The sequence below is a fragment of the Amphiura filiformis genome, chromosome 11, assembly GCF_039555335.1.
Source record: "Amphiura filiformis chromosome 11, Afil_fr2py, whole genome shotgun sequence".
In the NCBI taxonomy this organism is placed as follows: Eukaryota; Metazoa; Echinodermata; class Ophiuroidea; order Amphilepidida; family Amphiuridae; genus Amphiura; species Amphiura filiformis.
Genome location: NC_092638.1, coordinates 59,513,653 through 59,540,265, shown reverse-complemented (window position 1 = coordinate 59,540,265; position 26,613 = coordinate 59,513,653). Strand labels below are relative to the sequence as shown.

The 26,613-nt window shown below is 38.4% G+C and overlaps 1 protein-coding gene across 2 annotated transcripts in view; it reads right to left on the bottom strand.

The window, feature by feature from the left end:
- LOC140165093 (lysosomal alpha-glucosidase-like) overlaps positions 1-26,604 on the bottom strand; it is a 102,821-nt gene extending 76,217 nt beyond the window's left edge. For both annotated transcript variants that reach the window (XM_072188521.1, XM_072188520.1), the window contains exons 1-3: positions 26,530-26,604; positions 12,129-12,509; positions 11,283-11,428 (exon numbers count right to left, since the gene is read on the bottom strand). In XM_072188521.1, the coding sequence (XP_072044622.1) occupies positions 11,283-11,428; positions 12,129-12,509; positions 26,530-26,562 (560 nt within the window). In that variant the 5' untranslated portion in view covers positions 26,563-26,604. The remainder of the gene's footprint in view (positions 1-11,282; positions 11,429-12,128; positions 12,510-26,529) is intronic.
- Positions 26,605-26,613: the final 9 nt, after the last annotated feature.

The window sequence follows — 26,613 nt, the reverse complement described above, 5'->3', positions numbered from 1 at the left end:
CTGGCATCACTGTCAACCCATGTTGCACTAGATAGCAAATCATCATGGGAAGTGGAAAATAACTTCTTTGACTGAATGGGCCTTTAATAAAAAAAAAAGTTCACTCCCAGTGTCATTCTATTAGGGGATGAGTGTACACACTCCGAAGCCTCATACCTGTCACCACCAATTAACATTGACATTGGGCAGACACTAAGCTATACCCATCTTTAGGGTACATGATGTAAGGTGACGAGTTACACTTAAGAGTTGCTTAACATTTGGACTTGAGGCTGTGTGTGTCATTTCCTTCCTTTTAGGATCAATGGCAAATATACTATATTGCTTAAAATTGTGATTTTCAATCAAAATCCTGTCTGAGTTCCAACCATACAGTGTGTAAGCCATGCAGCCGTGTCATCCGTTTGCATGTTAATACAAGTGCATAGAAAACTCTCTTTTTGGCTCACTGATAGTGAAATGCCGGCAGGCGGTTTACGAATTGTCACACGAGGGCGCTGTAAATGAATCATGTCCAATTGGGATTACAAAAGACGGAGACGAGACTGGGCTCGTTCGAGGCAGAGTAGTCAAGATCTGCATAGTTCGAGACAGAATAGTGAAGACTTGGGTCGATCGACACAGAACAGTATAGAGTGTAGCTTAACACAGAACAGTCAAGAACTGGATCGTTCAAGTCAAAACAGTCAACACCAGGATCGGTCAAGACACAATAGTCGAGATCAAGATCGGTCAATACACAATAGTGGAGATCAGGATCGGTCAAGACACAATAATCAAGATTGGGATCTTCATCAGGTGATACAGAACAGTCAAGATCAAGATCGTTCAAGACAGAATAGTCAAGCTCAGAATCAGTCAAGACAGAATATTAAAGACCAAGATCATTGGAGACAGAGTAGTCTACTCTATGAGAATATTCCAGATTGGAATCGGTTAACACAGGACAGTCAAGAATTGGAACAGTTAACACAGAACAGTCAAGATTGTGATCAGTTAACACAGAATAGTCAAGGAGAGGATCGGTCAAGACAGAATAGTCAAGGTCAAGATCGGTCAAGACAGAATATTAAAGACCAGGATAATTGGAGACAGAGTAGTCTACTCTATGAGAATATTCCAGATTGGAATCGGTTAACACAGGACAGTCAAGAATTGGAACAGTTAACTCAGAACAGTCAAGATTGGGAGAATAGTCAAGGACAGGATCAGTCAAGACAAAATAGTCAAGTTCAAGATCAGGATTTTACAAGTGACTGGGATCAATCTACACAGAACAATCGGTTAACACAGAATAGTCAAGTTCAGGATCGTTCAAGACAGAATAGTCAAGTTCAGGATCAGTCAAGACAGAATAATAAAGACCAGGATAATTGGAGACAGAGTTGTCTAGTCTATGAGAATATTCCAGATTGGAATCGGTTAACACAGGACAGTCAAGAATTGGAACAGTTAACACAGAACAGTCAAGATTGGGAGAATAGTCAAGAACAGGATCGGTCAAGACAGAATAGTCAATGTCAAGATCAGGATTTTACAAGTGACTGGGATCAATCTACAGAGAATAATCAGTTAACACAGAATAGTCAAGTTCAAGATCGGTCAAGACAGAATAGTCAAGTTCAGGATCAGGAATTTAAAAGTGACTGGGATCAATCTACAGAGAATAATCAGTTAACACAGAATAGTCAAGGACAAGATCGGTCAAGACAGAATAGTCAAGTTCAGGATCAGGAATTTAAAAGTGACTGGGATCAATCTACAGAGAATAATCGGTTAACACAGAATAGTCAAGTTCAGGATCGGACAAGACAGAATATTAAAGACCAGGATCATTCGATACAGAGTTGTCTACTCTATGAGAATATTCCAGATTGGAATCGGTTAACACAGGACAGTCAAGAATTGGAACAGTTAACTCAGAACAGTCAGGATTGGGAGCTGTTAACTCAGAATAGTGAAGGACAAGATCAGTCAAGACAGAACAGTCAAAGTCAAGATCTGTCAAGACAGAATAGTCAAGACCAGGATCGTACAAGTAACTGGGATTGGTTGACACAGAATAGTCTTGACTGGGATCGGTTAACACAGAATAGTCAAAATCCAGATCTGTCAAAACGGAATGGTCAAGGACAAAATCGGTTAAGCCTGAATTGTCAAGGACAGGATCGGTCAAAACAGAATATTCAAGACCGGGATCTTATGATTAACAGGGATCGAACAACACAGAATAGTCTAGACTTGGATCTGTTTAAATGGAATCGTCAACACCAGGATCAGTCAAAACAGATTAATCAAGACTGGGATTGTTCTAGTCGGACTAGTCAAGAACAGGATCAGTCAAGTCAGACTAGTCAAGACTGTGATCGGTCAAGTCATTCTACTCAAGATCAGGATCGGTCAAGACACAATAATCAAGACTGGGATCTTCATCGGGCAATGCAGAACAGTCAAGATCAAGATCAGTCAAGACAGAATAGTCAAGGTCAAGATCGGTCAAGACAGAATTGTCAAGATCAAGAGCGTAGGAGTAACTGGGATCGATCAACACAGAATAATGTAGACTGGGATCGGTTAACACAGAACATTCAAGATTGGGATCGGTTAACAGAGAACAGTCAAGATCATGATCAGTCTAGACAGAATAGTCAAGATCAGGATCGTTCAAGACGGAACTTTCAAGACCAAGATCGTACGAGTAACTGGGATCGTTCAACTCAGAATAGTGTAGACTGGGGTCAGTTAGCACAGAACATTCAAGATTGGGATCGATTAACACAGAATAGTCAAGATCAGGATCGGTCTAGACAGAATAGTCAAGATCAGGATCGGTCAAGACAGAATAGTCAAGATTGGGATTTAACAAGTAACTGGGATCGATCGACACAGAATAGTGTAGACTGGGGTCGGTTAACACAGAACAGTAAAGAATGGGATCTGCCAGCCCAGAACACTCAAGATCAGGATCGCTTTGAGACAGAATAGTCAAGGCCAGGATCGGTCAAGACAGAATAGTCAAGAACAGGATCGGTCAAGACAGAATAGTCAAGGACAGGATCGGTCAAGACAGAATAGTCATCAAGAACAGGATCGGTCAAGACAGAACAGTCCAGACTGGGATAGTTCAAGAGAGAATAGTGAAGATTGGGATAATTCCATGCAGAATATTAAGGGTATGGATCATGCAAGACGGAGTAATGCCAGCCGAGAGTATGGTCGCTCAAGACAGAATAGCCCAGATTGGGACAATTCTCGGCAGAGTAACTTAAGCCGTGACTTGGATCACAAAAGATGGAGCACCCTAAGCAAACAGAGTGCTTTTGATTATCCTTACGACGAAGGTCACACCAGCATATGCACTCTGCAACAACAATTTGGGCAAGATTGGCCCGGAGAACTGAAAAGCGGCTTCAGCATCGCAGTCCAAACCTCAACCGGTGACATTGCAGTCACTGACAGACAAGCGGCTCAAATCAAAGTTTACAATCAAAACGGGACAGCTAAATTCAACATCGATACTAAAGTTGGACTTCGACCTGAATTGTTGACTAAAGATTTAAGGAAATCATATCCAAAAGGCATTGTGATTAACCCGGGTACTGAGGATATTATGATAACTGATGGTGTCTATGTGAAAGTTTTTGATGCATCCAGTGAGTTTGTATTAAAGTACACATTTCCTGTTGTGTCGCCCAGTGGAAAATCATCCGAAGCTGAAGCGGATTCATTTCTTGCTGGTCTTACGATAGACGGCAACGGCAGACTCTTAGTCGGAGAAGTCCGTCATTATTACATCAGTAAACACCATCTGAACGGCAGGCACATCAGCACCATAAAAGTTCAAATTCCACCTCAATTTATTGTAGCGACTCCTGGGAAGATCATTATTAGCCCGTGGGATTTAAACGCAAGCATCCATGTGTTAGACTATACAGGAAAACTTCTTCATGAAGTCACACCGCCGTCAGAAATTTTCCACATGTGGTATCCAAGTGGACTGTGTGTTAGTGAAGGCACCATATTTGTGTCCAATGTATTAGGTATTTTCTGCTTTTCGGTTGAGGGAGAATATCTTGGTTGCGCTACGAGAGAAGTGAGTAGTCCACTTGGCTTAGCTTCGCAAGGCGGGGAGAGACTTTTTGTTGTGGATGGAACAGGATATTCAATCAAAGTATTTAAACTGAAATATTGATCATGACTGTTATTGGTTAATTCGCTGCCGTAGTGCATGTTAGTAACTCTTGGTCACTGGTTCAAGCCTGGGCTCATACACCTGTTCCGAATTATGATATGCCATAATAGCTTTGTGTTGTGATCATTTCGATCAGTTGTTCTTAACAAAGAAAGCAAGCGCATGTGCACTACGCTAGTGAATATCATGTAACCGACTACCAAGAAATGAAGATAAAGTCGGCAAGTTTTGAGATGTCCTGGCTCAGTGCTGCGCTGATGTTCTTTGTTTCACATGCATCTGTTCATAACAAGCCAGTAGTATGTCTGTATGTCCTTTGTGAATGGGGGCACAATGGGCTAGTCATGAAGGACATACTACTGGCTACAGGTGCACGGCAAACAACGAACATAAACTCAGTAGCCAGGATGTCTCAAAACTACCGCTCTTTTCGTGGTAGCAGGCCAATGAGGTCGCATAATGTTATTTTGGTCTCCTAAGGCAGAAACAACAGTTTTTGTCCTCTAGGGGGCCTATAATTCAAGACTGAATTCTCGCTATTCGCAATAAGGGCACCGCCAGCGGTTTGCGATGTAATTGTGATGTATCATGGGAAAAGGTCGACATCCAAGTCCGCGCAATACGAATATTACCATGCTATTACATTGGAACACGTGACAATATTTTTTAGTTTGTCAAAATAAAGGTGTTACACGCGAATCGATACTCAATAATACTTAATAATGTGATTTGAAATGTGCACAATTAATTTTTTCTATCGATTTGCGTGTAATACCGTTATATTGACAAACTAAAAATATTGTCACGTGTTCCTATGTAATAGCATGGTAATATTCAGATTGGCGCTGGACTTGATGTCGACCTTTTCCCATGATACATCACGATTTTCCCATGATACATCACGATTACATCGCAAACTGCTGGCGGCGCCTCTTTATTGCGAATAGCGAGAATTAAAATAGACTAATTTGCATCTAATGTCAGGGCAAAGGCATGGCATGTGACTGGTTGCTGACCTGCGCAGTACGGCATTTTTGGTCTGGTTGACAGGATGTCATACGCAAACTAGTCTTTTTAATTTGGTCTTAAATTATAACCAACATAATGCAAAATGTGTCACTTTTTTATGTTTTTGTTTTCTTTTAGGTCAGAATTTATCCAAAAATATGCCTCATGTTGCACATATATGATGCAATCAAGCAAAATCAGTCGGAACTCAGAAATATTAAATTTTCAGTTTCTTATTGGATAGTAAGAGGCATTTTACAAATAAAAGCTGCATTTTGCAGAAAACCCCACTGACATTGAACAACCAGTTCCAAAGATATGAGCAATTAAAGAGTTTCCAAAACAAAAGAAAACAAAAGGAAATATATCCTTTGTTTGGCTATATCTCAAAATCAATATTTCCGAGTTCTGACTGATTTTGCTTGATTGCATCATATATGTGCCCAGCTCCAACAAAACCCAGAACAAGTCGCCAGATATGTTTTTGAGTTATAGGCCTTTAAAGTTGACATTCCTACAAAAAAAAAAAATTTTGGAATTCTTAATTTCACGGTATTTGACCTCGGGACTGAGTGGACTTTCAAATCCTTGAAAGTACTTTTTGAAAAGAGGTTTATTTTTGTTCAATAAATAACAGTTAAACTATATGATAATCCCTATTTAGGCAGGAAACTAATTGGCCCATTACTTTACTTAGAATAGCAATTTGAAAAAAAAAATATCAAGGTAGTATTTACAAAAGTATCCATATCTTGAAAAGTATTGATGCTATAATTTTGGTATCATTTCAAAGCTTATTGTCTAGTGCTTACATTTTTATTCAAATCATGAAATGTCAAAAATACGGCTTGTTATGGTTTTGTCAGAGCGGGTCACATATTGATGGCCAAGTCTTTTACAATAGGATTGTGCAACACTGTTGGTTGATTTTATACTTTTTCAATAATTTTTTTTAATGTTTTTTTTTCAGCCTTTTTTAAAAGAAAAAACAGAATTTACAGAATAAAAAAAATATAATACTGAAATTTCAGTTCATCAAGTATATATTTAGCCTAAAAATCAGTTCTTAATCTTACTATAATTCACCAGAATCTGTCTGTTTGTGTGTCTGTTTGTCTGTCCGCCTCTTTTCTCAGAGACTGGGGGTCGCACGTTCCTCAAACTTGGTGGGTGGGTGCAGCTTGATATGAGAAAGAACCAGTTTATATTTTTTAAGGTCAAAGGTCAACGACCGGGTCAAGTCCAATTGAAGTCTAATTTCAAATTGCTCATATGGAGCTCAAACTTGGTGGGTGTGTTGACCTTGGACTAACAAATAAAAGTTTCCACGGTGACCTTTTTGTCAGACCTACGGTTAAGAGGTCATAGGTCAAAAATTGTAGAAATTTTAAATTGCCTCTATGGAGCTCAAACTTGGTGGGTGAGTGGACCTTGGACTGACAAACAAAAGTTTCCACGGTGTCCTTTTCGTCAGATCTACGGTTAAGAGGTCATAGGTCAAAAAAGGTAGAAATTTCAAATTGTCTCTATGGAGCTCAAACTTGGTGGGTGAGTGGACCTTGGACTAACAAACAAAATTTTCCACGGTGACCTTTTTGTCAGACCTACGGTTAAGAGGTCATAGGTCAAAAAATGTAAAAATTTCAAATTGCTCATATAATGGAGCTCAAACTTTGTGGGTGGGTGTAACTTTTGCCAAGGAAGCTCAGGCTGTGCGTTTGTTAGGTCATCCATGGTCAAAGGTCAGGTCAAATTTCAAATTGAGGGCGACAGTCGGTCAAATTGCAAAAAGCTGCAATTGAGCTCAGCTGTGAGGAAAGTGATCCCAGCCAAAGGACACACCCTGATTTTGAGATCTGCAAAAGCCAATAACCATGATAGCCGAAAACCGCGAAATACGGGTAACCGCCTAGTTTTACAAAATTTGCCGCATACACCCCTATCCAAATTTAAGTTGGGTACTCGATCCCGGGTATCTACTTTAATTCTTTGCTAGCAGATAGTGTCTTTTACTTTGAAGGTAGACTGATTCAAAATATTTCCCTCCAAAATCAAAATGCAGTATAGATCTGCTATGTTGATTCCGGGGGGGGGGTCTTGGGTTCTAGTCAGGTAGGCAGGTACCCACGCTCTCGATCCGTTTTTAGTGAGAAAAGAGACTAGCGCTAGTATCAAGACTCTCACAAGTGGTATCAAATCCCAAAAATGATTCTTTCTAGGGATATCATATTCCAAAAGTCTCTTCTAGTCCCAATATCAAATTCACCTCTTCTAGTGTATAAAAGAGTATCTAATTTTCTAATTCCAAACCCATGTATCTTATTTTCTCAGAACTTTTGATATATAAAACAAAGTGTAACTTTTGACTTTCAAAATTAATTTCTGGTACAATCATGTAATTGTTATATTTGTACACTTGGTATTATGGGGGGTGAGTTCCAAAACGCCCTGCGAAAACTTGACTGTTTTTATAGAATTTTAGTCCCGCTATAGGGGTGTGTGTTTTTAACAAATCTGCAGCTAGGGGTGTATCCTTTACTTAAAACTAATCCCAGAAGGGGTTACCTCTACCTTGCCCCCCAAAAGAATTCCTAGTGCTGTCACTAGTATATTCATCCTCTTTCACCAAAGTACTGATTCAATGTACAAGGAAGTAGGGTGGGAAATAGTTACAAACCCTACATCCTTTATCAGCCATATGTCTGTGACACAAATGAACTGTGTTAACACTCTTTCCTGTACGTGATTATTTTCTGTGAGCAGGTAGGACACATCTATTTCATGTATTGCCGGGTTTATAGAGATACAATTTTCCTTTCTATACAAGAATACATGTATCACCTGTCCAAAACTTCTGATGCCAAATAGTTCTGATATGAAGAGCTTTATTGCAAAACCCCTTACATCCACTTGAGCAATTTTGAAAATCATCAAAAAAATCACTGATATAAGGTGGTTTTCAACAAATTCCTGGAAAAATTGAGTTTATATGCTTTTCTATGGGGTTGACCCATAATACAGGGTTCAAAAGAAATAACTCCCCCCTAAAATTACAAAACATTTCTTTGCATAACTTGACATACATTAGGTTGATTTGAAAAATTTAAAAACCTATGAATAGAGGAATCTTTTTGCTATCCTCCCAATTTTCTTCTTTTTGAAAATCATTTTTTGTTGGTCAAAAATTATCACATTTTCCAAAAATGATGCTTTCAGAAAAAGTTGCACTTTTCAACATCCTATACATGTAATGTACAAAAACGTTCTTGATATTAATGTGATCAATGGTTTGATTGATTTAATTGTTAGTTAATTTTCTTAAATTTTATGTATCCGATTACTTGGTCACCCATGCAATGATCTTTCAGTATAAAGTATAAAACAATGATTCATTGACATGAAATTTGACATGAATGGGGTTTTCAGTCGGTGTTTAAAAAATGGTAAAATCACTATAGGAGTAGAAATACGGTTTGTAGTGTGATGCTTATTTCTTTTGTTGGCTACAAGTATCATTTGGACTTGACAATTAATAATTTTGAGTTTGTAATATGTTTAAGTCTAGATAATAAGCTTTTGTAATTATTTGTTATTTTGTACATGTATGTTTGTTTATGCACGGCCCCAAGGAAGAACAACTTTTGTTGAATTGGGCTTTCCGTGTTGAAATAAAGTCTAATATAAACATTTACTTGCAAATGGTAGACTGAAATCGTTGCAAAGATCTATAGCAACGGCTCTCTTGAAGGCGTACATGACAAAGAAGAAATGGCCAACAAAGTCAGCATTAACTGCATGCAGCCAATCTCCTGTGGCCACATCATGAGTGTTACACCTCTGTCCAAGAAAGCCATCATTTTAAATCAAAATGCAAGATGCTTCAACTGACCCAATACAGGTAAATGTTCACCCTTTTGGTCAAATTTATGCGTGGAGAGCTCATTTCTCCTTCCTGGTGATTTTATCATTTTGAAACAACTGCAGATTAAAAACTTCAAAGAAAATCTTATTTTACGCCAAAATTAACTCCAACAAATCTTTGTTTTGCACTGAATGATGGTTGCATGGGTGCCGAAGGATCAGAGACAGAAAGGTGAAGGAAAAAAACAAGAATTAAATCAACCTTAACATTAATATTGAGAACGTTTTGTACATAATGTGGTAAAGTGCAACTTTTTCTGAAAGCATCATTTTTGGAAAATGTGATTATTTTGACCAAAAATATTGTTTTTGCAAATGAAACAACTTTGGGAGGGTTGAAAAACGATTCCTCTATTCACAGCTTTTTGAATTTTTCAAATCAACAAAATATATGTCAAGTTATGCAAAGAAATGTTTTGTAATTTGAAGGGGGGAGTTATTTCTTTTGAACCCTGTATCACTGATATAAGGCGGTTTTCAACAAAAGCAGGTACCCGGGCACAAAATTACCCGAAAATCACACCCCTAGTTACTACACTGGAATTTCAGTGACTCAAGACAAGCGGTACGTTATTTATGATAAGAAAAGATGTACCATTAGAATGTACCTCATTTCTTAACATATATATAATGAACCACTTGTCTTGAATCACTGAAATTTCAGTAAAGTAATTGGATTCCTTGCCCCTATAATATATACACAAATTTTGTTACCAGTGTGTAGTTATTTTTTGAGAAAAATACAAAATTAGTGTGCAGAATTTATCAGGGGGTGTAGTACCACCTTAACTGTAGGACTAAGTGGACTTTCAAATCCTTGAAAGTACTTATTAAAAAGAGGTTTATTTAATCAATACATAACAGATGAACTATGATAATAATCCCTATTCAATCCTTAGTAAGGCAGGAAACTAATTGGCCCATTACTCACAATAGCAATTTGGCAAAAATATCAAGGTATTTACAAAATTATCCATAACTTGAAAAGTATTGATGCTATTTATATAACTTTGGTATCATTTTAAAGCTTACTGTCTAGTACTTACATTGTTATTCAAATCGTGAAATGTCAAAAATGTGACTTGTTCTTGGTTTTGTCAGAACAGGTTACATTTTTGTTTCTAGCAATCAAAAATTGCTGGTAGCAATTTCATTCAAAACTGTCATGGAATTTGAATGTTTAAGTAATGGGCCTCTACATGTGAACTTTTTTATGCAATATTATTTCTAATTTATAATATTTTTGATGTATTCCTTTATAACCTGCATTTATTTGTTGTATTGTGCTGTTGTTTAATATGTCTGTGATGCGGAGGTTTGAGCCTGGTCGTGTACCTTCTCAACCCTCCTGTCTGGTCTTAAATGTATTCCTTTTCAATATATCTGTTTTTTATGTATATTATCATGAATAAAATTGAAATGATGAAACTATAAACTAGAAAGCACAATGTGTTGTAATTGGCCCACAATTTTGTCATGCACCTTTAAATGTGTATACTCTGATCAGCTCTTAATTGGCGGGACTCATAACACTGTGGATTGATAAAGAAATGCTTACTTGTACAGTTTGGTGCACCATCTACATGGACTGCGGTTTGCGTATTGCTTGACCGATGCATGCTTTTGTGAGTTTACGCAGGCGTAAGTGTATTGATTTTATTGATGTGCACAGTAACAAAAAACGAATAATACTTTACACCTAATTGGGAGTATTTGTGACGTGTCATGTCAAAAGCAGACACTTTTGGGCAGGATCATGAATGGAGAATTAATAGCCAAAAATCTGCCAGGGGGCGATTTTTTCACAATTTGTGTTTGTTGCGAATTTGTGATATTATTAATGTTAAAAATATTGTCTGATAGTTTCAGACCGGAATATAACTGGCATCTTGTATTTTTTGAGACATTCTTTCAATGTAATTCCTACTCTCAACATTGTCAATAATATTTTAAAGGCTGATATCTCAATTTCCAACTTTATAATATACCATAACTTAAGAACTCAACATTTTCGCTTAGGAATGTCCAATTTCATTGGAGAAAACAGTGTTGTGGAGCAAAATATCTCTATATTTAAGATATGTAAAAACCTCAAAATTGATAACCTGCCCAAAAGTGTCTGCTTTTGACATGACACGTCACATTTTCCTCTCATACTTACAACAGCGCACCATCACTTGTTCTTGTTACTTCAATACCAAAAGGTTTCTGGTTCAGCTTGACACTGTATGCTGTTTGGGCTGGTTTGGCACCCATTTTAGGAGTTGTAATTGGAACTTCATATCGGCTGTTTGCAGGATCATAGATCTGATCAAAGAAAAGAATTTAAACGTGCAATTAAATGAAAAAAGATTCAGAAAAGATCCAAAACAAAATTACCCCGAAAACTTCTAAACAGCATAGTAGATTACATGTAGATACCACAAGGCTTCTTCATTTTTGGTCAGAAATTTCACAAGCATGGTATCTTTCTGCATGGCAGGGGTGTAGTACCCCCTTAACATTCTGTTCTGTACTTCTGGTTGGTGAGGACTCTCAACGTGACCAACTAGCCACTATACTTTGGTTCATTAGTCAGTGGCGTCAATGTTTTTTTGCGGTTGCCCCAAGTGTGCAGACAACCCGCCTTTGTGCACATGTGTGTATACTCTGTGCGATTAACTTCACGTGCAAGATTCAATACTTCAAGTATTTCTTGAACTGCATATTATCTCCTTGTCTTGGGTAGGCATCAATCAATTCTCTGAGGTCTCTGGACTTACGACCAAAGTCTGGTAAAATTCAGTACTACAATATGTCTTGTCTCAGTCATGTTGTATTTTGCTTTGGCAGATTCAAATCGTGCTCGCTAACTTTATCCTGCAGGGTGCATACACATGCATAGAAAGGTGATTTGTCAATACGCTGGCAACGCAACCATGTAAACGCACCGATCAAATCTGCCGCTGCGAAATCCAACAAGGCGTTATACTTTCAACTTCAGACGAGACAGACAAAACAGGCCTACCTTGAAATGCAATCTGTTTTCTGTCTCCTCATACACATCCAATCTCAACTGCTTGATGGTCCCCGGATAGTAAAATGAATCATTCCTATGCAGGTCAGCTCTCCAACCATAATCTGTCATTGTGGGTTCATCCATTTCATAATAGGGGTAATCATGGGGATAAAAACAGTAGGGTACTCCAATATTGCCATTAGTCGAGTTCTTGGTTGGTGTCTGCCAGCAGCACCCTCTTGATTCACATCCTTGTTGGTTTGGGTTGTCGGGCATACAGTCAAAACGTTTACTGTCTTCAAATGAGGAACACTCTTGGGTAAGTGTGGTAGTTGCTAGCGATGCCACAACACAGAGGAGAAGTACAAGGTGCTCCATGATTGAAACCTGCTGAAAATTGAATAAATCATACATCTTGGTTCTTGGTGATCAAGTTAAAAAACTTGGAACTCTTCACCCTCAGGGTTGCCTAACCCAAGTATCTTTATTTAACATTATGACGTTATTGGATACTTATTGGATATTCTGGCCATTTACCAATTGCCAAGAACGTAAGGTAGTACTATAACCCCCTGATAAATTTTGTGACTAATTTTGCATTTTTCTCAAACAAATACTATGCATGTGGTAAAAGCGTTATGTATATTACAGGGGAAAGGATTCAAGACAAGTGGTTTTTTATATGTTAAGAAATGAGGTACATTCTAGCGGTACCTCTTTTCTAATCATAAATAACATACTGCTTGCAGTCTTAAAGGAGTATTTCATGATCCTAGCATCCTCTATTTATGTCATTTTTCATTAGATATCCACGAAAAAACCTATTCCCAAAATTTCAGTTGATTCCGATTTTATGCGTTCATGAAGTTATGCATGATTTAGTGTATTACACTGCTCCATAGACAATGCGTTGTAATTTCGTTCTGGTGCACCAGAACGAAATTCAAATTTCACGATATCTTTGCTAAACGAATTAATCTGCAAGAAATATTTTGCACATAAACATTATGTAGCCAGAGGTTTCTTGTGATATAAAAATCTCAACTTTTTTTGAGAAAAGTGGGGGGATGAGGCTGTGGATCACGAAACGCCCTTTTAAGTCACTGAAATTCCAGTGAAGTAATAGGATTCCTTGCCCCTATAATATACATAACTTTTGTTCCTGGTATTTTATTATTTTTTGAGAAAAATGCAAAAATAGTCACAAATTTATCAAGGGATGTAGTACCACCTTAAAATCTTCTTTCTCTAAACCACATAAATAACTATTACTCTAATATAGTCCAATACATTGTATGTACTCTATCTGCAGACACAGAGGCAAACTACATGTAGGCCTATGTCTTCAGTGCTTAAAATGGTATAATTGTATCATGGGTTTTTCCACCTTTTCAAAATTTTGATCCCTCTGTTTTATATGTCCTATTAAACATGCTGTGTGCACACTGTGTTCAGCGTTCACGTTTTATAACAGTCACTTCTTGTAACTTGCCGTCAATCACAGATGAGAAAATAAAACAAACCATTCAGCAACTGGCAAAGTCCATCATCATCTGAAAGATGAAGCACGCATGTTCAAAAATTTTGGCACAATCACAGAATTAGAGTGGGCATGATCGAACAATACAAAGCACAGGGACTTTGCCTGTTATTGAATGTTCTGTGCACTTTCTGCATCTCTGCTAGTTTGTTAACACATCACCATGTGCTCATTAATTTGACGTAGAATAAAGTGCTCCTGAAAGAATTGCTTTTTACAAGAAAAGGAAGAATGAAGTAAAATTTCAACAACAGCATGTGGAAAGCTTGTGATTTAAGGGGTACTATACAGCGTTCGAAATATGCCTCAAAAAGTTACATGCCTGCCGGGCTTGACCTTAAAAAGGTGCTGGCAACTACAATCAACGAAAAAGGTCTTGGAACGCTTGCGTGTAAATAACGGAAAACTGTCACCCCCTCTCCCCGTGCAATGTTGAGAAATGCCAATGTCTTCAGCGGTTCCCCAATGTGTTCCAACATTGCTTGATGGGGAGAGGGAAGGGAAAATCATTGTTGTAGATGTCACGTTTCTTCCCAAACACAATATAGGTCATTTCCATGAACATAAGAAATTCTGCACGGAATCTTGACAGAGTGTGCCAAGCGTTCCAAGGACTTTTTTCGTTGATTGTCTCTACCGAATGCAAAATATTTCATCTAAATTTCGTTTTTGTCTCATAACTCAAAAACGGAATGTCGTATGAGCTTCAAATTTCACACGATTTGAGAGTGGATTATATGCTTTGCAATCATAATAAAATTGTTGATAAAGAATTTGGTTTATTTAGGGAGTGGTCACCGAAAACACCCCATATGCTAAATTACACACGTTTCATAATTATGGCTCTAAACTGCTCTAAAATGTCGTTTTTGTCCATAGCTCAAAAACAGAATGTTGTATGAGCTCCATGTTGAACACGATTTGAGAGGGGGTTATATGCTTTGCAATCATAATAAAATTGTTGATACAGAATTTGATTTATTTAGGGAGTGGTCTCTGAAAACACCCCATATGCTAAATTACACACGTTTCATAGTTATGGCTTTAAACTGCTCTAAAATGTCGTTTTTGTCCATAACACAAAAACAGAATGTTGTATGAGCTTCATATTGCACACGATTAGGGAGTAGATAATATCCTTATGAATCATAATAAAATTGTTGATAAAAATGTTGAGTTATTTAGGGAGTGGTCACTGACAACACCTCCTATGCTAAATGACACAAGTTTTGTAATTATGGCCCTCTTCTGTATGATACTGAGTCAATTTTCGTTTTTGTCTCATAACTCAAAAACACTACAAATGAATTTTTCGTACAATATCACAATGTTTTGCAACTTGTTTTCCAAAATGTTTTTTAATGTTATTAAAACGTTTTGCACCCTTTATGATATAACCTAACGTGTTAAATTTATGTTTTCACTAAAACTTGTGTTTGCTGAGTATAGGCACATCCGAGCGAATCAGAAAGATTATGATGTAACAATTTGAAACAACTCATTTCTGAATATTATTTATAACAACTCATTTCTGAATATTATTTATAACAAAATACGCTTTTGCCATGAGAAAAAAATTAAATAAAAAAGAAACAACAATTTAATACACTTAAAGAAAAAAATGTAGACCACCATTGGGACTCGAACCACGCACATCAGTCAATAGCCAATAGGTTAACAGTCGGAAACTAATCCACTATATACGCTGTCATTGCATATCAAAAAATGGTAAAGTGTTAACTTTTATATATGAAATCAATGTTTAATTCTTTATTAAAAATGGCATTCTCAATTGGTATAGCAAATGTAAAATCGAACGTTTTTCACGCATCTCATGAGATGCGTTCTGAAAATTTGCATAAAATGTGATTTTGGACCATTTTGATCATTATGGTAAATTGATAACACTTTGCCATTTCTACTATAAAGTTTATACTTTCCCGATACCTGACTACTATAAAAGAACAAAACTTGTTACTTCGATTATGTAAATGGCAGCGTGGCGAACGGATTAGTCCTCAGACTGATAACCTTTTGACTATTGACCGATGTGGTTCGAAATCCCATTGGTGGTCTTTTTAAAAAGTATATTCAATTGTTGTTTTTTTTTCTTTTCTTGTTTTTTTTCTCATCGCAAAAAGCGTATTTTAATATAAATAATATTCAGAAATGAGTTGTTTATGCGTATTTATTTCAATTCAAATTGGTAAACTTAACTGTTAACAAATTTCATATATGAAACGAATGTTTCATTCCTTTTACAATAAAACATTTTCAATTGGTATAGCAAATGTAAACGAACGTGACGCTTCGTGAGATGCGGCCTAAAAACATAAAATGTCGCTTTTGGACCATTTTGTCATTATGGTAAACTGATACATTTTGCCGTTTCTACTATAGGGTGCTTGCATGGAAGATCATTAAGTTCAAACCATCCTAAAGACACGCTCCAGAGGACATGCAAATGCACGGAGTACAATACCAATCACCTGTTTAACTGGTTTTGATCGAAGTAATTCTTTGTACTCTATGCATTAGCATATCTTATGGAGCGTGTCTGGAGGATGATTTGAACCCATGACCTTTTCGTGCAAACACTCTATACAAGTTTACACTTTCCCGATACCTGACTACTATAAAAGAACAAAACTTGTTACTTGATTGTAAATGGCAGCGTGGGCGTAGCGGAATAGTCCTCAGACTGATAACCTTTTGACTATTGACCGATGTGAATGGTTCGAGTCCCAGTGGTGGTCTTTTTTTTAAATAGTATATTCAATTGTGTGGTTTTTTTCTTTTCTTTTTTTTCTCATCTCAAAAGCGTGTTTAAATATAAATAATATTCAGAAATGAGTAGTTTCAAATTATTATATCATAATCTTTCTCATTCGCTCGGATATGCCTATACTCAGCATACACAAGTTTTAGAGAAAACATTTACATGTTGGGTTATATCATAAAGGGTACAAAATGTTTTAAGTTTTAATAACATTGAAAATATTTTGGAAACATGCTCCAAAACATTGTGATATTGTAAAAAATGTATTTGTAGTGTTTTTGAGTTTCGATACATAAACGCAATTTGACTACAGTATAGGGCATAATTACTAAACTTGTGTAATTTAGCATAGGACGTGTTTTCAGTGACCACTCCTGAATAACTCAACATTGTTATCAACAATTTTATTATGATTCAAAAGGATATTATCTACTCTCAAATCTGGTGCAATATGAAACTCATACAACATTCTGTTTTTGAGTTATGGACAAAAACGACATTTTAGAGCATTTTAGAGCCATGATTAAGAAACGTGAGTAATTTAGCATAGGGGGTGTTTCCAATGACCATTCCCTAAATAAACCAAATTCTTTATCAACAATTTTATTATGATTACAAAGCATATAATCCACTCTCAATTCGTGTGCAAATTGAAGCTCATACGACATGCCGTTTTTGAGTTATGAGACAAAAACAAAATTTAGATGAAATATTTTGCATTCGGCAGAGACAATCAACGAAAAAGGTCTTGGAACGCTTGCGTGTAAATAACGGAAAACTGTCACCCCCTCTCCCCCGTGCAATGTTGAGAAATGCCAATGTCTTCAGCGGTTCCCCAATGTGTTCCAACATTGCTTGATGGGGAGAGGGAAGGGGAATCATTGTTGTAGATGTCACGTTTCTTCCCAAACACAATATAGGTCATTTCCATGAACATAAGAAATTCTGCACGGAATCTTGACAGAGTGTGCCAAGCGTTCCAAGGACTTTTTTCGTTGATTGTAGATGCCAGTCAGAAAAGTTACCGGCCAGGCCAAAAAGTTACAGGCCAATGGCCGGCTGACCGGCTCTATTTCGAACGCTGATATGGTACTATACCCCTGCCCAATTTTGTGCCTATTTTTGCATTTTTCTGCATTGGGGACAAGTAAGATATGTACCGGGTGTCCCAAAAAAAGGTTACTTAGGAATTCAATCATGTTTCACCGTTGTTCATCACCGATTAACAACGATGCGTCCGCGCCGTCTGAGTGGTTTACTTCGTGAGGGCAGCTTTAGCTGGCCGAGCGAAGTAAACAACACAGACGCGCCGGACGCGAAGGGTGCAGAATTGGAATTGGGAATAAAAATATTCGATTTTTGCGATCAAAAACACAAAATTACAACTTTGGACGTACTATTGGCAAAAGACATTATTGCCAAGCAATATAGAATAGAACATTTTATGTCAACTTGTCAAAATATTGAAGAAATGTGCTCCCTAAACTTGTGGCGAGTAGGCAAAATAATTTCCATTCAAACGCATGGGAAACTGAAAGTGCATATTACATGTATTACACAGGCTAGTCCATGCCATGGAGACACACCGGATTACCTTCCTACATTCTGCTTCTGCTCTATACTATGCAAACACCACCGGTAGGCCTACTTGGTGGTTATCACGCACAGGTCGCATGATACGACGGCCTATATCTTGAAATGAGCTCTTTTACATAGCCATAGTTCGTTAATGTCCATTTCATCCAGTTTACTTTTAAAAATTGTGACTTCTGGAGCATCGCATGTCTCTGCCGGCAGGAGATTCCATTCCCTTGTAGAGCGAGTATTGGTAACAGTTCTTATTAAAAGCCGGAATGTCTAAAAGATGTGGTCCATGAGAATTTCTGGTTTTGCGATTAGTTGTATTGCTTAATGGCTTAACATTTGATGGCACCAAGTTGTGAACTTCCTTGTAAATTGTAGTTAAGCGGAGTTTGGTGCGTCGGTTTTCTAGCGTTTCCCATTGTAGTAGACTTGTTAAGAGGTTGAACGCTGCATTTTTTAGTACAAAGGTCCCACTTGGCATGGATGTTCCTTGAGGCAAGAGAAAAAGATTCATCCAAAGAGACACTCTGTCTCTATGCATAAAACCCCTAATTAGCATAAATTATGCTAATTAGCACCCAAAATATGGTATTTTCTAATTTTTAGCCCATTTCACTTAAAAGCAGGTGAAAACAGTTGAATTTGGATTAATTTAGGATAAGGAATTAATTTTGGGGGTTGTTTTGGGAATATGTGTCCATTCTGACCCCCAAATCCAAGATGGCTGCTGGCCATCTTTTTAAAATACACGCTTTTACAACTTTTGAATCATACTGGCTACCAACTTGTGTGATATATCAATTTATACTAATTTGGGGCTGTAGAGCTCATTTCCGGCATTAATTTGATTAAAGGAGTTAAATTAAAGGTGTATTTATTTGCTATACAGGGTGAGTCAGAAAAAACTGCTCTCAATCATTCCTGATTTTGTTCCTTCAAAACATGCGTGGTAAATGACACACTGGTTTATGGTATTACATTAAACAGATTGAACTAGTACCATATCAGTATGACTTTGGGGTCATGGTAGGAGCGTCCGAACCAATAGTTCACGCGGCCCTGATAACCAACCAATCCTGCCACCACCAAGCGCAACTTATCATCTAGAAGCTTTCCATCATGCCCCGAATCGCCAAAGGAAGTCCAAGCAGACCTTTTCTAAGGCCTGCTTTGACAGTTACATCACTGAATGTCGAAGGATTCTCTACTGCCAAGCAAAATATCATCAGCGGATTGTGCAACAATCTCCACTGTGATGTCTTGTGCCTACAGGAAACCCATAGAGGAGCGACTAACCACCGCCCAACCATACCAGGTATGGTCCTTGCCGTTGAGAGACCACATCGTCAATACGGGAGTGCGATATTTGTGAATGAAGTTATTGTGATTGAAGCCACTATGATGTCTGATGACAACAACATTGAAGTCCTCACTGTTGAGCTCAGTAATGTAACAATAACATCAGTCTACAAGCCACCAGCAGAAGACTTCAAGCTCCCTCTCTTCACTTCTAACACTGACACCAAGCCAGGTATGTTCATCGGCGATTTCAACAGCCACATCACTCAATGGGGTTACAAAGAAACCAACAACGATGGAGCTGCAGTTGAGGAATGGATAGACAAACACCAGCTGAGCCTTATTCATGATTCCAAACTTCCTCCTTCGTTCCATAGTACCCGTTGGAAGAGAGGATACAACCCTGATCTAGCTATTGTCACTAACAACATCTCTGACATGTGTAAGAAGATTGTATTGGATCCAGTTCCCCAAACACAACACCGGCCAATTGGTATTCACGTTAACACCGTAATCTCACATAGTGCCTTTTCAGCGACGCTTCAATTACAAGAAAGCAGACTGGAACGGATTCACAAAAGAGCTAGACCAGAAGGTGAAGAGAATTACTCCAACTCCAGACAGCTATGACACCTTTGCCCAACTAGTTTCCAAGACTGCTCGTAGACATATAGAGGCTGCAGGGTGGAATACATACCAGGCCTTTCCAAGGAATGTGCAGAAGAATACCAAGAGTATGTAACCATGTTTGAAGCTGACCCTTTCACCGAGGAAACAACAGCAAAGGGTGCGACAGTTATGGAATCCAGTTCCAAAGAGCGTTATAAGACCTGGCATACCCTCATAGAGTCAGCAGACATGACCCGCAACAGCAAGAAGGCATGATCCACCATCCGCAAACTTCAAGGTGACCCTACAACAGCCCCACTGCAGCCCAAAGTCACACCCAACCAGGTTGCCCACCAACTGCTCCTGAATGGAAGAAGTGGCAAGAAACATAAGACCAAATTAGACCGCAAGAAATACAGCGGAGACCCCGGCTTCACCAAGCCCTTTACTATGCAGGAGCTGGAAGCAGGAATCGCCAAACTCCAACCAGGGAAAGCAATTGGCCTTGACAACATCGCAACTGAGCAGCTGAAGAACTTTGGTCCAGAGGCAAAGAAATGGCTCTTACAGCTCTACAACACCTGTCGTCGCAGCCACAGACTCCCTAAGATCTGGAAGAAGTCTCACATCATCGGTCTGCTGAAGCCAGGGAAAGATCCAATCCATCCCAAAGAGTTATCGACCAATATCGTTTCTCAGCCATACCTACAAACTATTCGAACGCCTCCTGCTCAACAGACTGGCACCTGTGGTAGACGAGCAACTCATCCCAGAACAAACTGGTTTCCGTCCTGGCAAATCAACAACAAGCCAAGTTCTCAACCTTACCCAGCACATTGAGGATGGATTGGTAACCGGAGTTGTTTTCGTCGACCTCTCAGCAGCTTACTATATACCGTCAATCATAGTTGTCTCCTCAGCAAAATCCTGGAGCTAACCAAAGATATCCACCTGACGGAGCTCATCGAATGCATGCTTGACAACAGGATGTTCTTTGTTCAGCTTGGAGACAAGAAGAGCCGGTGGCGATGACCCAGGAACGGACTACCCCAAGGCAGTGTTCTCGCACCTCTCCTGTTCTATATATACACCAATGATCAACCGAGAAGTGAAGACATCCAACGCTTCATATATGCAGACGATCTTGGCATCAGTGCACAACATACCGACTTCACTGTTGTGGAACAGAGACTCTCCAAAGCCCTGGATGAGCTCATGCCATACTATGAGGAAAACTACCTCCGTGCCAACCCATCCAAGACACAGGTGTGTGCTTTCCACCTCCATAACCGTGAAGCTAAACGTCAACTGAAGGTGACCTGGTCTGGAACCACACTAGAGCACTGTGAAACACCCGTATATCTGGGAGTCACTCTCGACCGTACACTCTCATACAAGAGCCACATTGAGAAGACAAGGAGCAAAGTTTGTTCACGAAACAACATTTTGAACAAGCTCACTGGATCCAGATGGGGAGCCCGACCAGACACTCTCAGATCAGCAGCCTTTGCTTTATGCTACTCTAGTGCTGAATGTGCCTGCCCAGTGTGGGGAAGATCAACTCATGCCAATAAGGTGGACCCAGCACTCAACTCATGCTGTCGACTTATCACTGGATGCCTCCGATCAACACCAACGGAGAGTCTCTACACCTTAGCTGCTATAGCCCCTCCAGATGTACGCCGACAAGTGACCAGCATGCAAGAGCGTGAGCGTCAGACCACTGATATGAACACCCCATGTTCAACCAGACTGCTGCACCCAAACGCCTTAGATCCAGAGGAAGCTTCCTAAGCAAAGTTCATCCTCTTGGGACAGTCTCCAAGGAAGCGGAAAGACTCACCCTGTGGAAAGAGAGATCTCCCAATTCACCAGCTATGGGACTACAACCCAGTGAGCAGCTACCACCTGGAGCTGATTCCACATGGCCTGAGTGGCGGTGTCTCAACAGACTAAGATCAGGGGTCGGAAGGTGCAAGGTCGCTTTGCAGAAATGGGGATACCTACCAGAAGGGCAAAACACTACCTGTGAGTGTGGAACGGTTCCACAGACTATGGAACACCTGTTGGTCTGTCCATAGATGGGTCAACATTGCACACATGAGGACCTAGCTGAATTCAACGATTCTGCTCGTAACTGCGTCAGCTATTGGCTCGGGCGCATTTGACCATGCGCTTGACACGCTAAGAAGAAGTATGACTGCATAGTCCAATAAAAAGTAACTATTTCAGGTTCAAAGGTCCACTTTTAGGAACTGAACATGACTGCGTGTGTGCAGATTATCCGGCCATTTTGGATTGTCAAAATAGTCGCCATTTTGGTATTTAAAAAATGGTAAACATTGGTTTTCATTACAAGTGAATCCTAGACTTCAAAAAAAGCAAAATATAGAAAATCTCCACAATTGCCAACGACCAAAACTATATATTCAAACATGTTCATCCATCTACAATATTGTCAAAGGCTGGTACAGTGGAATTTACATTTAAAAAACCACTGTGGCCTTTCCAAATGACTTCCTATCTTATAAACCGTGCCAGAAATGAGTTTCCCACCCCCATGTTAGTATTGATTGATATGCCACACAAGTCTGTAGCTCGATTGGTTCAAAAGTTGTAAAAACGCATATTTTAAAGATGGTGGCCAGCGGCCATCTTGGATTTGGGGGTCAGAATGGCCACATATTCCCAAAATTATCCCTAAAATTAATTCCTTATCCTAAATTAATTCAAATTCAACTGTTTACACATGTTTTTAAGTGAAATGGGCTAAAAGATAGAAAATACCATATTTTGGGTGCTAATTAGCATAATTTATGCAAATTAGGGGGGTTTATGCATAGATACAGAGTGTCTCTTTGGATGAATCTTTTCCTTTTGCCCCAAGGAACATTCATGCCAAGTGGGACCTTTGTACTAAAAAATGCAGCGTTCGCCCCATTTTCACCCCTTTAAGGGTTGTGTAAAGCTATATCAGGTTGGTAGGGGTAAAAGTAAGATTATTGCCATTTTGACCAAAACACGTACGCATTTATGATTTGCCAAACAGAAACTAACAGAATAACACCTAAAAGTATCATTTTTTGATCATTTTGCATAAATACGACTTTCCACGATTTACAAAATGTTTGTACCGGTATGCCTGTTGTCAAGTCGATGACAGACACGCGTACCAACCTTGAATAATTATACTGAATTGTGATGTAACATTCCATACAGAGGGTATTCAATACGGCGTGACAGAGCCATTATCATTCAAATAAAAGTCTGGCCTCCATAAGGTAACAATAAAACAGGTAATAGGTATGGCTGGTCGTGAAATCGATCTTGAAACCTGTCTCGCTGTCATCTTAAGCTACAGGGTGTCACTTGCATTTATTATGGAGTGCAGAATTAACCATCCATTTGTTGCCGAAATGAGTAACATGTAATTGTGGACATAGCTAGTTCTTGCTCTGAGCCCTCGTAATATTGAAAACACATGAAAAGGTCACTTAATCCAATATCAAGAATTATTCAGTGTTTCAAGCTCTACATCTGTGCCAAATTTGGTGTATCTCCTATGACAACTGTATGATGTCTACACATAATTGCAAAGTAGGCCTATGCGATAGTGATAAAGCAGCAAATATTATGTCTTGTGCTTATGAAGCCTTTGCGCTGTAAGTTACACACATGCAATTTTTACACGTGCAAAACATCCAGTTTTAAGAATATCAATATCACGCCAAAACGAATGAAGTTTTTGCAATGAAAGTAACACAATAAGTAGGTGACATTTATGCCATTGTATTTCACATACCGTACTCAAATTAAATACAATGTTGATTAATGTTTTCAAACACGGTATATCATTCTGGAACACCCTGTATCTTAGAACCGTCCTTCAACACAGGTGACAGTATAATTGTTATATTGTTCCGGTCCATTTACTTTACATAGCCTTCCTGATTTTAATACACGATGATACAATAAAACATGAGCTCGGTTTGAATGGTTGTGGAATCAAACTAGAGACCTGTTCCTTTGTCACATTAATAGACCTGCTAAATCAAGCATAACGACTTCATGACAAATCCTTTCACAGAATTGACCGTGTTTCCAGCGCTGCAGTGTTGGTATTAACTTTGGGCTTCTTATGAATTGATTGTCAATACATTACAGGTATATACATTAAAACTCAAACGGAGAAAGAATCGCGATATCGCATGCGTTAGAACATTTTAAACATTGTTTTAAAATTATATATTACAATTTATTTACATTAACATTGTACCCTAAATAACATGGACATTTGGGTGATATATTGATGTAGTTACGGGCCATATTTAGTGCCGATTTGTCCCAATTTGCTTTTGACTTGCCTGGCAACACATGGCTTGTCGTGTGAAGAAGCTTGAAGACAAAGTTGGAGACCCATAAGGAATTATATTTGTCTCAAACGGAATCATGATAAAAATCGTAAGTAAAAGTAATTAAATAACATAGCGCTATTAGCTCGCCTATGAACCTTGGTATTCGTTAGTTAACCGGATAAATAACTTTGGCAAAACTGACAAATTTGTACCAAAATTGGCGTTAACTCGTTACTGTCGAAAATGCACAAAATATGGCTTCCGTGAATCTAAACAAATTGATATTTAAAAATTGGTTAATTGTATTACCATAAATCGAACATGGACATGCAGGATGGTATCTCTAGAAGTCTTTTTGCCTAAAAAATTGGAATTTTGTTGAATTTAAAGTAACAAAATAACATGCGCCAGACAGTGGTCGATTTAGAGTGTAAAATCAGGTAGTATTTTGTGTATTGACGAGCTTGAACATGCCTTCGTTGCATTCGAAGTCGCAAATATCTATCATAATTCTTATTTCAAGGTCCTGTAAATACCTCAGCAAAAGATAGGGTCATCGTCCAACACGGACTGCTCGAAAAGAGTTCACCTATAAAAAAACTGCGTGGGCTGTTATGCGTCGTTATATGTACAGGCATATTTGAAGAATTTCCTATCAACTAATAATATTAAGATTGCTAAAATATTAATCTAAAGACTTCAATCTTAAATGTGCACCATAAATTTTGCACCTGAGATAGATATTGCTAGGCAAAATTTCACAGCAAACATGGCAGTTTTCTCCCATTTCGGAGATATTTGAGACAATACAGCTCGACCCCTTAACAAGTCTACTATTGGAGATTAGTCAGCATTTTTGTGACACTTGATTTCCTGGAGTGATCATTTTGAACGAAGCGTGCAGCACGACGTTGGATTTTCTCTAAAGTGGCCTTGTTGGAGTTCTGATAGGGATCCCAGATAGCGCTACAATACTAATTTCGGACGCACAAGAGCCTTGTATGCCATTTATTTGACCGTCTTGTTACATGAGTACAGATTTCTTCTCAAAAGTCTGCAGTGTAATTTAGATGTTTAAGGTGGGCATTTTATAGGCTTTTTATAATAGCCTCCATCAGAGCCCGAGAAGACAGGTGAATACAGGTGAATACAAGTGAATTTTATTTGCTTTGTTAGATGTCTGTTTTATGTGGTGGGCCCAATTGAGGTCGCAGCTGATTTCGACCCCTAAGTATTTCTGCTGTTTAACATTCTGGAGAGCAACTCCATTGCATTGTATAGGTATGCTAGGTGAATTCAAATTTGCCATCAAACTGCATCATTTTATATATCAAATTAAAGCCCTTGAGTAAACAAAGCCAAAACTGAAAACCCTTTTTTCATAACACTTTCCGTAGCAAAGTTACATCTTGTCAAAGATTGACTTTCATCAAACAATGTCAAAAAGATTCAGCTAGCAAAATTCCCCAAAGCGGCATTTCGGGGGTGTTTCTAGATCTTTTGTCTCATTATGATAGCAGGTTTTTTTAATGGAACTGCTATCAAAATCCCTCTAAAAATTCCATGAGCGAGTGTCTTATCACCATAAAAAATCATATATTTGGGTCAAGTGAAGTATAGAAAACATATTTATGTAGGTTTCCTTCTTCGACCAGTTGTTTTAAATTTCTATGTAAAAATGCATTGACATTTTCGGCGAATTTGGCTGACTAGCAAATGTGTTTGCCTACATGGATCGAATCCATGGGTTCCTACAGTCACCCATGGAAAACAGGGTACTGAATAGCTGTACACCATGTCCATATTGGCCAAGGGATGGTTTGTTTACATGGCAATAATTCCTTCACTCAGAATAGGCAATACAGATTTCAAACATATAAAACTTACCTCATATCAGTTTTAGTTGCCCCTTATAACTCCAAATTGACATGACAATTAATTCTATTTGCTCAATTTCATACCAAAATCTGAAGGCCGATCTGAGGGCTGATGACACACATTCGATGGGTGTAGTGTTTGCCTGGCATACCTAAATCATTGTAATTTTTTTTTTTGTATTGACTTTGTATTGTATAATCATGCATGATGAACTGGTTTAGTCTCACTCAGAGACAAACGGTACAGTTACAAAAATGTACTGGAACTACAGTTTAGCTAGAATTATATTAAATCCGGCATGGCCAAACAAATGAAACAAATCTACCTAATTTAATGATGAAAAACAAAATCATGAAATAAGCTTACCTCGACTTGCTTCCCGTTCCGCAAACAAAACATGTGTGAGTGATTTAATCACATGACATCTCATGTGATCTCACGACCGAGCGG